General features: G+C 31.8%; 3 protein-coding genes across 4 annotated transcripts; 1 reads left to right on the top strand and 2 right to left on the bottom strand.

The window, feature by feature from the left end:
• Nucleotides 1-227: 227 nt before the first annotated feature.
• LOC133824699 (uncharacterized) lies at nucleotides 228-3,137 on the bottom strand. 2 transcript variants are annotated; one of them, XM_062257665.1, is made up of 6 exons: nucleotides 2,993-3,137; nucleotides 2,104-2,294; nucleotides 1,398-1,594; nucleotides 1,012-1,252; nucleotides 767-903; nucleotides 228-670 (listed from the first exon to the last, which is right to left on the bottom strand). In XM_062257665.1, the coding sequence occupies exons 2-6, from the start codon at nucleotides 2,225-2,227 to the stop codon at nucleotides 443-445; spliced, it is 927 nt and encodes a 308-aa protein (XP_062113649.1). In that variant the 5' UTR covers nucleotides 2,228-2,294; nucleotides 2,993-3,137; the 3' UTR covers nucleotides 228-442. The 2 variants fall into 2 exon arrangements, with proteins under 2 accessions (XP_062113649.1, XP_062113650.1); XM_062257666.1 differs by having other exon boundaries at nucleotides 1,398-1,591.
• A 3,153-nt stretch (nucleotides 3,138-6,290) lies between these two features.
• On the top strand, nucleotides 6,291-6,996 carry LOC133825802 (uncharacterized). The gene is made up of 2 exons (XM_062258700.1): nucleotides 6,291-6,765; nucleotides 6,843-6,996. The coding sequence occupies exons 1-2, from the start codon at nucleotides 6,443-6,445 to the stop codon at nucleotides 6,994-6,996; spliced, it is 477 nt and encodes a 158-aa protein (XP_062114684.1). The 5' UTR covers nucleotides 6,291-6,442.
• A 1,105-nt stretch (nucleotides 6,997-8,101) lies between these two features.
• LOC133824698 (uncharacterized) lies at nucleotides 8,102-11,857 on the bottom strand. Its single transcript, XM_062257663.1, has 2 exons — nucleotides 11,632-11,857; nucleotides 8,102-8,768 (listed from the first exon to the last, which is right to left on the bottom strand). The coding sequence occupies exon 2, from the start codon at nucleotides 8,764-8,766 to the stop codon at nucleotides 8,176-8,178; it is 591 nt and encodes a 196-aa protein (XP_062113647.1). The 5' UTR covers nucleotides 8,767-8,768; nucleotides 11,632-11,857; the 3' UTR covers nucleotides 8,102-8,175.
• Nucleotides 11,858-12,715: the final 858 nt, after the last annotated feature.

Here is a 12,715-nt window from a genome sequence, read left to right as displayed (position 1 = left end):
CGAGGTGGGGTCGACAGTAAACAACGTAAAGAAAAAGTTTGAAAAAATTTCTTATATTTTTGGTGTAAAAACTTCAAAATCCAATATGGCAAATATTTTTGTAAATAAAACTGGCTAGTATTTTTGCAAGTAAAATGTGTTCTCCAAAGCCAGTAGCAATTGTTCCTTTGAAAAAAGGAATATATGCACATTTACCCTTCTAAGTTCTAACCTAAAGTGCTTCGACATGAAAACCATAACTTTTACTAGGGAAATTGCAAAAATGAAAATAAACCAAAATTGGTGGGTAGCATCATGTACCAATTATGGTGAATGAGAAGATAATATTACAGCCATTCCAAAATAAAACTGAATGCGAACATTTTATCATTTTACATATTAGCATACAAGAGTTGAAACTAGACAAAGACCAGGAAATAAGTCATTACATCAACTCATCCTACTAGTCAGGTAAGGCAGTACCCCGCTCAAGGTTGTTCTTGATCTCCAAAGTGTATTTACCAAAGGCACGCTCTATCTTTTTGTTGAAATGTTCATTTCGATCATTGATCGAGTCAATATCCTTCTCGTCATGGAACCTCCTCCTCCTGCTAAATGACCCTCGCTTCTCGTCGCGATCCTTGAGTTCCTTTACCATCTTATCTATCTTATCCTCGGAGATCTTCGGCGCCTGAAATAAAGATAAAAAAAAGTTGTTGCTTGTTTATTATAGCCTATGATTTTAGCCAAATCCGCCCTGAAAATATGTTGCCATTAGAAACAGTACCTTTCCATATTGCAGACTCGAAGCTTCACGGTAGAACTCAGGATCTGCTTCTTTCATTCTATTGTATTCTTCCAAGTCAATCTCGATGTTCTTTGTTCGCTTTTTGTATGCATTGTAGAGAGTTTTCTGATTGAAAACTGTTAAAAGTGGAAACTATATTAGCTCTGTATTTCTGATTCAAATATGACAACTGTAATGAAAAAGAGAAAAGAACATGTGAATAATGATCATATATATCAACGTACCATCCCAACCGAAGGGGGCGGGATCCTTTTCCCATTTCTTATATTTTGTCTCTGCCATCTCTTCGGTATCTAGCATGTATGCATTTTTCATATCTAAACCATTTGCATCCAAAAGCTTTCCAATTCTTTTCTTCCTCTCTTCAAGCCATTTCTGTTTAGAAATGCCCCGTGACTCAGTTGGAGCTTCCATTCGTTTCCTTTCTGCTGCAATGTCAGTTTGATTGTCTTTTCTAGCTTTATTCTACACACAAAAAGCCATTTACTCATAACTAATTTTAGAATATTTAGAATCTTAAAAATCACCATTACGTAAAAGTTACACTTTCAATCCATCAAAGTTGAGATAATTATTGAAGGTTTACGACAGGGAGGGAAAACAAACTAACCATCTTCTGCCTCAATTCCCAGAGTCTTTTCTTCTTCCCAGTAAACTTTTGGAAGTCCTCTTCCATGATCTCTTCGACAGGGTCTGTATGATCGCCATCATCATCAGAATTTTCTCCAAAATCTGGCCTTTCATCATTCAAACGTTCCTCCTGGTGAGCAGCCCCTAAGTTGGACTCCCTACTTGCCTTTTGGTCTTCTGCCACGTTGTAAACAGAACAGAGAATTTCAGATGCATAAATTTCATTATCTAACATCATACCAGTGAAAGTTTAACCATCAATAAAAAAAATATTACAGGGTAACAAGCGCAGTAGTAAATTCAAAAAGAGAACAAAGAGCACACATCAAATATAGACTTTTTTTTTCTTCATATAAATACATTTATAAGGACTTGAACCGGAACACTCTCCAACACTCTCTTACTGACCCAACAAAGCAACCCCCAAGTGCATAAAGACACCAAAAGTTGAGCAATCCCTTCAGACTCACAGCATGTAGTGTATAAAACTGTTGTACAGCATAGGATAGTGAAATAATTGCTCGTGAAAAAACAAAACAGGGTACAACTTTTGGAAATTATAATAGTCTCCTATAAGTAGAACCCACAAACCAAAAATTACAATACCATCCAAGGCACAAGACAATCAAAATAAATCTGCTAAAAAATGTATAAGAGGTCAGAAAAGTTCTAGGAAAACAGCATACCTGATTGAGTTTGATCAAACCTAGCCTTGGCTTCAGCTATAATTTTGAAGCAGTAATCAGTGCACTCATGGTAGGGATTAGAGGCGTTTCTGCAATCTGGGTGTACTCTCCCTTCCTCAGACATTTTATTTTATTAGTTTCTTTCTCGAATGTCAAATTAACCTCCTCTATACTACGTCCTTTTTTATCACCTGAAATATGCACTACTTAATAAACGACAAAAATGAAAATGAGAGAAAAAAATATTAAAGCCTTAAATTTGTTATTAAGAGAAAAACAATGGCTTATAACACATATGATCAAATCTCTAATTCTAATCTTCCTCTCCAATCAGACTATGTGATATTTAATTGATCACAGTTGTGTATACTCCATTTACCATAGAAGTTCCCAAGAAATTCATCAGAGGGGTGTTTCCAATAAAAATTGTTTTTACATATCCCTACTGGTTTTTCAATTTCATCCCACGGATACATATATTCCAAAAGAATATGTGGGTAATTCATATCACTAAGCATCTCATTTCTATTCCTTCAGACCATCTGTAGTACTCATTCTCAATTATAGCCAAATAATTGTTGTAATTCACAAGTCACATGAATTTGTTGGCCAACAGTTGTTCAACCCTTAAATACCAAATCATGGCAATTCACTACAAGAAAAATGTGTGACCTTTACTTGTATATATACGTAATCGTAAGTAAAATTCTACTATGTGTAAAAAAATATACATGTATATATATTTAGTGTGTAGGTAAATCCATTACTTTCGCATAATGCTATGAGATGAAGGCTGAGAAACCCTAATCTAAAAGAGATGGAGAAACAAAATTAATAACAAATTCACAGTACTAGGGCTCGAAGTGAGAGAGAGGCGGTGCAGAAAAACCTGAGAATCGCGAGGGAGAGGAGAGCGGCGACTGAAATGAAAGGCGGTGAGACGAGGAGGAAGAAGGTGAGTAATCGTGATTCGTGAGATAATACTAGGGCCTGAAGATACCCAGATTTCTTCTAAATTAAAATTAACCTCAGAAAAAAAAAGATTATACCAATAAATAATTTCAGATATTTATTTAATGATAGTTATAAATAGGGTTTATAATTTTTTTAATCCTCTATTTTGTCTCATTAATTAATTAGACTCTATATTTTAATAAATTACTTTTTTGATTCTATATTTTATAAAATAATTTAAATAAAACCCTAAACCCGATTTTGATCCAAATATCATAAATAATTCAACAAACTAACAATTCCAAACAAAATTAGTTTGGTCTAAAGGACTATAACAACAAAATCAGAACAAACTCAATTTTAATGAAGAAAAAATTGAATATAACAATACAGTTTTTAAGCAGAATGATTTTATTTTTGTTCTGAATTGTTAGTTTGGTAAATTATTTGTGATTTTAGTTGAGAAAACATTGATCAAAATCGAATTTAGGGTTCTATTTTAACCATTTTACAAAACATAGAGTCCAAAAAGTAATTTGTCAAAACACAGAGTCCAAACAGGTAATAGGAAAAAACACAAGGTTCAAAAAGGTATAAACCCTTATTTTAATTAATTTTTATAGTTATTTCATTTTTTAAAATATGATGATGTGACAGGATTTGTAAACAAAATAAGTTTAATATCAATATAACAAAACCCTAATCAGCAACCTCATTCGTCTTCCTCCTTTCTCTTTCAAACACCTTTGTCACTTCTTCTCCATTGAAGACAGTATCCCCATTCTACAGTCAAAAGTTTGCCGGCGACGAGCTCCGGCAACCCTCAACGGCGACAAGATTTTTCCTGGTATTTATTTTCTTTTACTTATTTCCACAATAATTTCACTTTCACTCATTCCCTTACTCTCTTATGCTATTTATTTTGAAGAAAATATAATGGAAGCAACAATGGAGGAATCAACTTTATTTTGTCAGTTCTCATCAAATGAACAAGTAAGATTATGATTATAGTTTAATGAATTAGAATGATTAAGGTTATGAGTTTAATGGATTAGAATAATTTTGATTTTGAGTAAATGGATGTGCAATTTTAAAAAAGTGAAAATTCTATATAATTTTAAGTTTATTTTCATTGTTAGAGTTCATCATTGTTTTGAAAATTATATGAATATATTGAGTTGAAAATTACACTAAAAGACCATTTGTAACTCATAGAGTCGCCTAGTGCAGTTAAGGGTCTTTTCGGGTATACATTCTGTGACATAAAAGAATAAAATTGAACTAAGCAACCCTGAGAGGGTTGCTTATGGTCGCTTAGTGTATTTTAACATAAAGAATAAAATTGAACCAAGGTCGCTTAGTGTATTTTAACATAAAGAATAAAATTGAACCAGGGTCGCTTATGGTCGCTTAGGGTCGCTTAGTGTATTTTAACATAAAGAATAAAATTGAACTAAGCGACCCTCAAGGTCGGTCGCTTATGGTCGCTTAGGGTCGCTTAGTGTATTTTAACATAAAAATAAAATTGAACTAAGCGACCCTCAGGGTCGCTTATGGTCACTTTGGGTCGCTTAGTTTAATTTTATTATTTATGTTAAAATACCCTAAGGATCGCTTAGTTCAATTTTATTCTTTATGTTAAAATACACTAAGCGACCATAAGTGACCTTGTGGGTCGCTTAGTTCAATTTTTTTCTTAGTTGTTAAATACACTAAGCGACCTTGTGGGTCGCTTAGTTCAATTTTCTTCGTAGTTGTTAAATACACTAAGCGACCTTTGCGACCCTCTGGGTCTCTTAGGGTCGCTCAGTTTAATTTTGTTCTTGATGTTAAAATACAATAAGCGACCTTTGCGACTCAGAGGGTCGCTTAAGGTCGCTTAGTTCAATTTTCTTCTTAGATGTTAAAATACACTTAGCGACCTTTGCGACCATTTGGGTCGCTTAGTTCAATTTTCTTGTTGATGTAAATATACACTAAGAGACCTAACCCAACTTAGGGTCTTATTTCAATTTTGTAATATTTGCACTTATTACTTACATTAATTTACATTGTATTTTGTTTGTTTGGCAAATTTCAGATTTCTAGAACTATTTTGACAACAGAGCTTCCTTGTGTCCTGAGTGTTATTATAAATGAGAATGTTCAAACGAAATCTAAAGTTACCATTAGGTCTTCGATGCAAATATTTGAAAAAATAAATTCTTGGTTATCAAAAACTGACAAGATTGTTTTTAGAAAATACAGTCAGTTGGGTCATTTGTTGGACCTCCCTTGGAAAGGGAAGTTTTGGGGAACCTTATCGCACCAGATAATTGCAAGGAGGATAAATTGTCAAAAAAAGCATGAGTTATGGTTTTTGATAAATGGCAAACCTGTGAGATTCTCAATATACACTAGTGGCGAATTAACTCCAGAAGAACTAAATGTGGTTTCATCAAACAACAATTTAAAGAATAAGTACTTCAAGGATAGGTCTATAAAAATAGAGGATGTAGCAAATGTGCTAGATAATATACCAAAAGAGGAGAGAACGAAAGACAGAGTGAAGCTATGCTTTATCTACCTACTAAGTGCATTTCTGTTAAATTCAAGTGTCGGTACCACAATAGATTTATCTTGGCTACGACTAGTGGATAATTTGGAAATATTTGATAAATATTCTTGGGGGAGGCTGGTATATGAGAAGATTGTAGATCAAATTACTCGTGTAAAGTTCCGGAAAGATCATAATAAATATATGATCAGGTGGAACTTCATATGTTGTCCTTGGATATTTCAGGTAAAAAAATCTAAAATTGTGTATCTAAATTTTGATAAGTATGGCTTATCATATGTTTTTCATGCTTACAATTTTTGTTTTGATTCTTATAGAGATTAAGAAAACGCGCTCGAAACTTGTTATCACCTTTCATATCATGGCCAAAGAAACGTCGATACTCAAAGTTAGAACCTCCTACTTTCGACCATTTTAGGCTGCCTATTGAAGAGGATGTGCAAGCTTTTTATAGGTGGTACAATGGGGATACATGTGGTAGACTTGTCATTCGTTGTGGCCTATTATTTCGAGAAAGAAGTTTTTTTGAGACATTGTTGGCAAAGCAACAATATATTGATAGAGAGGTAAGCTTTATCATTCAATTATTTCATAATAATTAGTTAATACTAGTTTTATTTTTCAGCTTAACTAATATTGAATAGTTGATGCTTTTGGCAGTATGTGGATGAAATAACCTATATATTTAGAAAACGAATGGACAAATTTCAAGACATATTTCCACAAGATAGATGCATTTTGACTGATGAGTTTGGGAAATATGTTTGTGAGTTATATTGAAAGTCTCGAGAGACTAGCACCGTAGTATACAAAAAATCACCACAGCTAATGTCATTTGTTGATGCAATCAGACCCATTAGAGGGAGAGCTTGGTCCAAAGTGAATTACTTCTATGTGCCATGGAACAATAATAACAAACATTGGATGACATTGGTAGTAGACATTAGAATGTGGACAATATGGATTTATAACTCCAATCCAGACTATTGGATCTCCATAGAAGCAATGGAAAGATCAGTGCAACCACTTGCCGAATATTTTCTGCTATTACTTCGTGATAGTGGTCATTTTAATGAATTTCGTGCTCAGTGTATGTACTTCATGAAGATAGAAGTTGCCCCTGCAGATACTGTTCCTCAAAGCAATAGAATGTAAGTTTCATTTAAATTTACATGTATGAGTCAACTTTTAAAGATAATACTAATATAGTTAACATTGTCTTTCATAGGGGAGATTGTGGTATATTCATGCTGAAGACAATAGAAATGCACATTGCTGGTAAGTGCAACGAGTCAGCTAGAACGTTGCTAAACGATTACAACATAGATACTTTTAGACAAGCATATGCAGTTCAATTATATGTAGGTAGTGCAGATCCCTAGTTAGATATGTTGTTTTTTTTTTTTGCGAACATTCGGTTTTGGTGTTATGTATCTCTTATACAATATTATTAAATGATCAAATTGTAATGATATAATTGATTGATTAAATCGCTTTTATAATATAATTGATTGATTATAGACATCACTTACAGAAAGACCTCAAATTGCACTAAGAGACCCTGAGGGTTGCATTGAAGGATTTACACCTAAAATTGCACTAAGAGACACTAAAATTGCACTAAGAGATCTTAAGGGTCGCATTGAAGAATTTACACATAATTTATAAGAGACCCAAAAATTGCACTAAGAGACCCTAAGGGTTGCATTGAAGCATTTACACCTAATTTATAAGAGACCCTAAAATTGCACTAAGAGACCCTAAGGGTCGCATTGAAGAATTTACACCTAATTTATAAGAGATCATAAAATTGCACTAAGAGACCCTAAAATTGCACTAAGAGACCCTAAGGGTCGCATTGAAGTATTTACACCTAATTTATAAGAGACCCTAAAATTGCACTAAGAAACCCTAAGGGTTGCATTGAAGCATTTATACCTAATTTATAAGAGACCCTAAAATTGCACTAAGAGACTCTAAGGGTCGCATTGAAGCATTTACACCTAATTTAAAAGAGACCCTAAAATTGCACTAAGAGACCCTAAGGGTCGCATTGAAGAATTTACACTTAATTTATAAGAGACCCTAAGGGTCGCATTGAAGCATTTACACCTAATTTATAAGAGACCCTAAAATTGCACTAAGAGACCCTAAGGGTCGCATTGAAGCATTTACACCTAATTTATAAGATACCCTAAAATTGCACTAAGAGACCCTAAGGGTCGCATTGAAGAATTTACATTTAATTTATAAAAGACCCTAAAATTGCACTAAGAGATCCTAAGGGTCGCATTGAAGAATTTACACCTAATTTATAAGAGACCCTAAAATTGCACTAAGAGACCCTAAGGGTCGCATTGAAGAATTTACACATAATTTATAAGAGACCCTAAAATTGCACTAAGAGACCCTAAGGGTCGCATTGGATTATATAGATTAAAAGAAAGATAAATTTCAATAGAGTTTACATAGATTAAAAGAAAGATAAATCTCAACAGAGTTTACATAAATTAAAAGAAGAAACTGTGAACATAGTGTTTACAAAACTATACAATAATAAATCACATATTAGTTGTGCTTCTAACATCTGATGGCGCATGACGACTTGGACACTTTTGCGCATTATGTCCTGATTGCCCACATGCCCCACAATTATATTGTCTCTTAGAAACTTTACCTTGGGAAGGTATGCGGTTGATTTTTGGCCGCCCTTTAGTCTTGTCTTCAGGTGGTGCTATCACTTGTATTGCAGTATCAAAACCACTATCATCACAACCAAACTCATCATCATCACCATCACTGACAAGATTTGTCTTTCCTTTATCTTTATTCTTTTTCACGCACACATATAGAGGAATCGCGTCTTTATCTTTGTAGAATATCATAAGATCCTCAACATCAGAATCATTACAAATCTGACTTGGTGCCATCTTACTAAATGTTTCACTAACTAACTTATGAGTAATTTCAATTTCATACAAATTTCGATCAACACCTATTTTTTCGTAGACTTTATCCACTAATTGATTAAACTTTATGCTTCTATCAACCAAAAATCCCTTGTTGCAACCAGTACCAAACCATTCCCAAATGCGTTTATCTACAATCTTCCACTCACCATTATAGTCCATGCAAATAAATGCATAATCCATATCTGTCATAAAGTTAAATATTTAAATTTACAAGTATAAAATAAAAATAACATATCAATTAGCTTATAATTACTTTAAAGCCATACAAGTTCATTTTAAAACATACAAAACGACCCTAAGAGACCCCATGCGACCCTATGAATCAAATAGGGTCGCTTAGTGCAATTTGGTCACTGCTGAAAATTGCACTAAGAGACTATCACGCAGGGTCGCATATTGCCAGGTTGTCTTCAACCTCAAGTTGGACCTATATTTCCACTAGCATTTCATTTTTCTCAGCAGAAAAATGTATATTTATGCTAAATATAGTTATATAACTTGAAATAATGAATTCCCAATTGTAAAAACGGAGATTCAAGTAAAAACCTTTACAATAAATGAGGAAAGGAGAATCAGGCACTCACGTTCAAGAGTGCATGAGGATTTCTCTTTCCTAGGGTTTCTTTTTTATTTTCAATATAATTCAGGAGGATTCAGCCAAAAAATATACATTAATGTTAATTAAATGCGTTTTAATTAAGATTTTTTGTTAATTAAAAAAAAGGTCATTTTGCTATTTGAAAAGCTATTTGCCTAATAAAAGTTTCCATTTAGGTTATTTTTACAAAACACTGGGCCTGAAGATACCAAGATTTCTTCTAAATTAAAATTAACGTGAGCAAAAAAAAAATTATATCAATAAATAATTTCAGATATTTATTTAATGATAGTTATAAATAGGGTTTATAATTTTTTTAATCCTCTATTTTGTTTCATTAATTAATTAGACCCTATATTTTAATAAATTACTTTTTTGATCCTATATTTTATAAAATAATTTAAATAAAACCCTAAATCCGATTTTGGTCAAAGTTTTTTCAACTGAAATCATAAATAATTCATCAAACTAACAATTCAGAACAAAATTAAAATCATTATGATTAAAAGTGTATTGTTATATTCAATTTTTCCTTCATCAAAATTAAGTTTAGATGTCTATTTGAACTATTTTACAAAATATAGAGTTTAAAAATAAATTTTTTAAAACATAGAATCTAAATTAAAATATGTAAAATCTTGTAATTATTGACTACATTTACTGAATCTCTTCTATATAAAAAGTGTGTAGATAATGACAATTCTTAGTTTTACGTCCATTTTAACAGTTTCAAGAAAAGTGACGTTAACTTTATCAATTTTATTTTAATTGAATTAAAATCATAATAAACGTAGACACAATTATTTGAATTAACGTTGTTTTTTTAAAATTCTAGCAATTTTAAAGAAGTGATAAGGATGTAATTTCTGAAAACAAGAAAATTGTAGGAGATCAAGAATAGCATTTTAAGTTTTTCAAGTCTCCAAAATTCATTATTATCTAAAATACATAGCCCAGAAAAATGACAACCAATGCTTTTATCATGATCCTGATAATTAGATGCCACCGATGCTTTTAAGGTGTAACTGAGGAAAGGTATAGACAACAAATTCCAGATGGTATAAGAAATGACGATGAAATATATGGGTTACCAATAATTTCAAGGTAGGTAACCATTTGGTACCTTTGCAATGTATCATTTTGGTACCTGTGTTTTCAATAATGCTTATATAGTACCCTGTATTTTAAAATCGTGCATATTTAGTACTCTAAACTCAAATTTAATTAATAAAATTTTACCAATTTAATCAAACTGCTATCAATTATGTAAGTTCTAATTTTAAATTTAATTACTTAATTACATATAACTGATGACATTTTGATCATATTGACAAAATTTTATCTATCAAATCTGAGTCTAGGGTATCAAATATGTATAATTTTAAAATTCAGGGTACCATATGAACATTATTGAAAACACATAGTACCAAAATAATTCTTTGTAAAAACATAGGTTACCAAATAAGTAAATTCTCTAATTTCAATTATGAGAACTAAGTCAACAATTGCACGGTATATACTTGAAAAGGCATTGCCTTATTTTTTCATAAATCATACTTAAGCAATATATTGAGACAATGAAATATATCACCTAACATTGCTTAATTCATTCATACTATAGCAAAATTCAACAAGACAACCAAATTTCTCTCCAATTACCAACAACTACCTAGTAACTTTTCTTTTTTCCATTTCATTAAATTAAATTTCCAAGCAACCAAGCAGAACTACTGCAACTACCAAGACTAACAATGGTATTTCTTCTCATCTTTGACAAAATTTGTGACTTAAGAGACTAGGAAAAGGAAAAAGGGAAAAGTTTTCATAACTTTCTGTAAAAATTTCTATTGGAGCTCTTCTCCTTACTCCTCTATTTATATAGTTCTTGATGTTATAAAATTACAACTGAATTCACGTTGTTCCTAAAAAATAGTTTTATTTGTTGTTGAATAAGAATATAAAACCCCTTGAAATTTGTTCTGATTCAGTCGTAAAATCTAAGTTCCAAACAGCACCTTACAGAATGAAAACAGTGTACTATACATGGCAGAAACAAAGAGATTGGATTTTATTTGATTTCACTCCATCATATGCTTCATTGACAATGTCAAGCCAACAAAGACCCCATTCTCGACGCAATCAGACATAGCTATCAGCCACTAATAGGGAATTTTATACATACAAATTTGTCATTATACAAATGGGGTTTCTTCCTTTAAGGTCCTAAAATTCATGTCTTCGTGATATATATATATATTTTCTATAGTTTCTTGGCATCATTTCATCAAACACTTGCGGGGCATCAAACATAAAGGGTTCCATGGACCATAATTACCCTAAACTACCTTGAAGCCCAGAAAACTAACCCGGAAATGTTCCAGGAAACATCCCAAATTCCAAGAACAATGAACATAAAAATGAAAGTGAGGAAAAGCAAGATAACGCACCTATAGAACCAGAGAAGAGGGGACCGCCGGCAGAGGTGGAGTCGGCGGCGGTGTGGCGGCGACCGGGCTTGGAGTTTCAGGACCTTCGGCTTCGGGTATAGGCGATGAGGGGGTTCACCTCTGGGGTTTAGGCTATGAGCTTCGCTTTCTTTTTTCCAAAACTAGTAGCTATTTCAACGTTTGCCCCATAACTATTTTTCCTTTAAAATCTTCACCCCAAACAATGTCAAATATTAAAAATAGCTCTTTAAAAAAAATAAGCAATCTGTTTTATTTAGTTATTTGTTTGGAACTTATATTATGAAAAATTATTTTTTGGATTCTGTATATTTTAAAATAGTTCAAATAGACTTTTAAATCTATCTTTGATTAAAAAAATTTGAACTAAAATTACAAATAATTCACCAAACTAACATCTCGTAACAAAAACACAATCATTCTGCATAATAACTATTTGATTATACTCAATTTTTTATTCATCAAAATCGGGTTTAATGGTCTATTTAAATTATTTTACAAAACACAAAGTCTAAAAGTAATCTGTTAAAATAAATAGTCCAAACAAATTATGATAAAACACATGGTCCAGAAAAATATAAACCTAAAAAAAAAATATAACTTAACTGACATATAATATTTTATAAAAATCTCCCAAATTATATTAGATTTTGTACGTATCCCTTCAAATTATGACACTATTTGTAATAATCTCCCTTCAATTATAATAATTATTGTAAAAATTCACCCTTTAAAAATTGTTTTATTCATGGATATATTTTTTCAACCTATTGACATTTCTTAGCAATCACATTATTTAATTAATTTTATTAATTTTTCCCCAACTTTTCCACATATTTTACTACAAAATCCATCATTATACCTTAAAATTTACCTCTACTAGCCATATAATTATTCATTGAAAATTTAATTTATTTAAATTGATTATTTTAATACTTACATTTTGTTATAAATAGGTAGTTTCAAGACCATTTTTTGGGTGCTTAATTTTTTGTGACTATCATCTTTTCTATACTTTCTCCCTACCATTATCTAATCCATTTTTGTAACGACCCGAATTTGCTAA

The sequence above is a fragment of the Humulus lupulus genome, chromosome 3 (genome assembly GCF_963169125.1).
Source record: "Humulus lupulus chromosome 3, drHumLupu1.1, whole genome shotgun sequence".
NCBI lineage: Eukaryota > Viridiplantae > Streptophyta > Magnoliopsida > Rosales > Cannabaceae > Humulus > Humulus lupulus.
Note: the sequence above shows the minus strand (reverse complement) of the source record. Positions and strands in the feature narration are given on the sequence as shown.

Bases quoted from the DNA above. Each gene is read 5' to 3' on its own strand.
- LOC133824698 (XM_062257663.1), bottom strand. From the start codon at position 8,766: ATGGATTATGCATTTATTTGCATGGACTATAATGGTGAGTGGAAGATT.
- LOC133824699 (XM_062257665.1), bottom strand. From the start codon at position 2,227: ATGTCTGAGGAAGGGAGAGTACACCCAGATTGCAGAAACGCCTCTAAT. The intron at 1,595-2,103 runs GTATGCTGTTTT...ACAACGTGGCAG, and splicing joins GTTTGATCAAACTCAATCAG to AAGACCAAAAGGCAAGTAGG. The intron at 671-766 runs GTACTGTTTCTA...TCTTTATTTCAG, and splicing joins CGAGTCTGCAATATGGAAAG to GCGCCGAAGATCTCCGAGGA.
- LOC133825802 (XM_062258700.1), top strand. From the start codon at position 6,443: ATGTCATTTGTTGATGCAATCAGACCCATTAGAGGGAGAGCTTGGTCC. The intron at 6,766-6,842 runs GTAAGTTTCATT...TGTCTTTCATAG, and splicing joins GTTCCTCAAAGCAATAGAAT to GGGAGATTGTGGTATATTCA.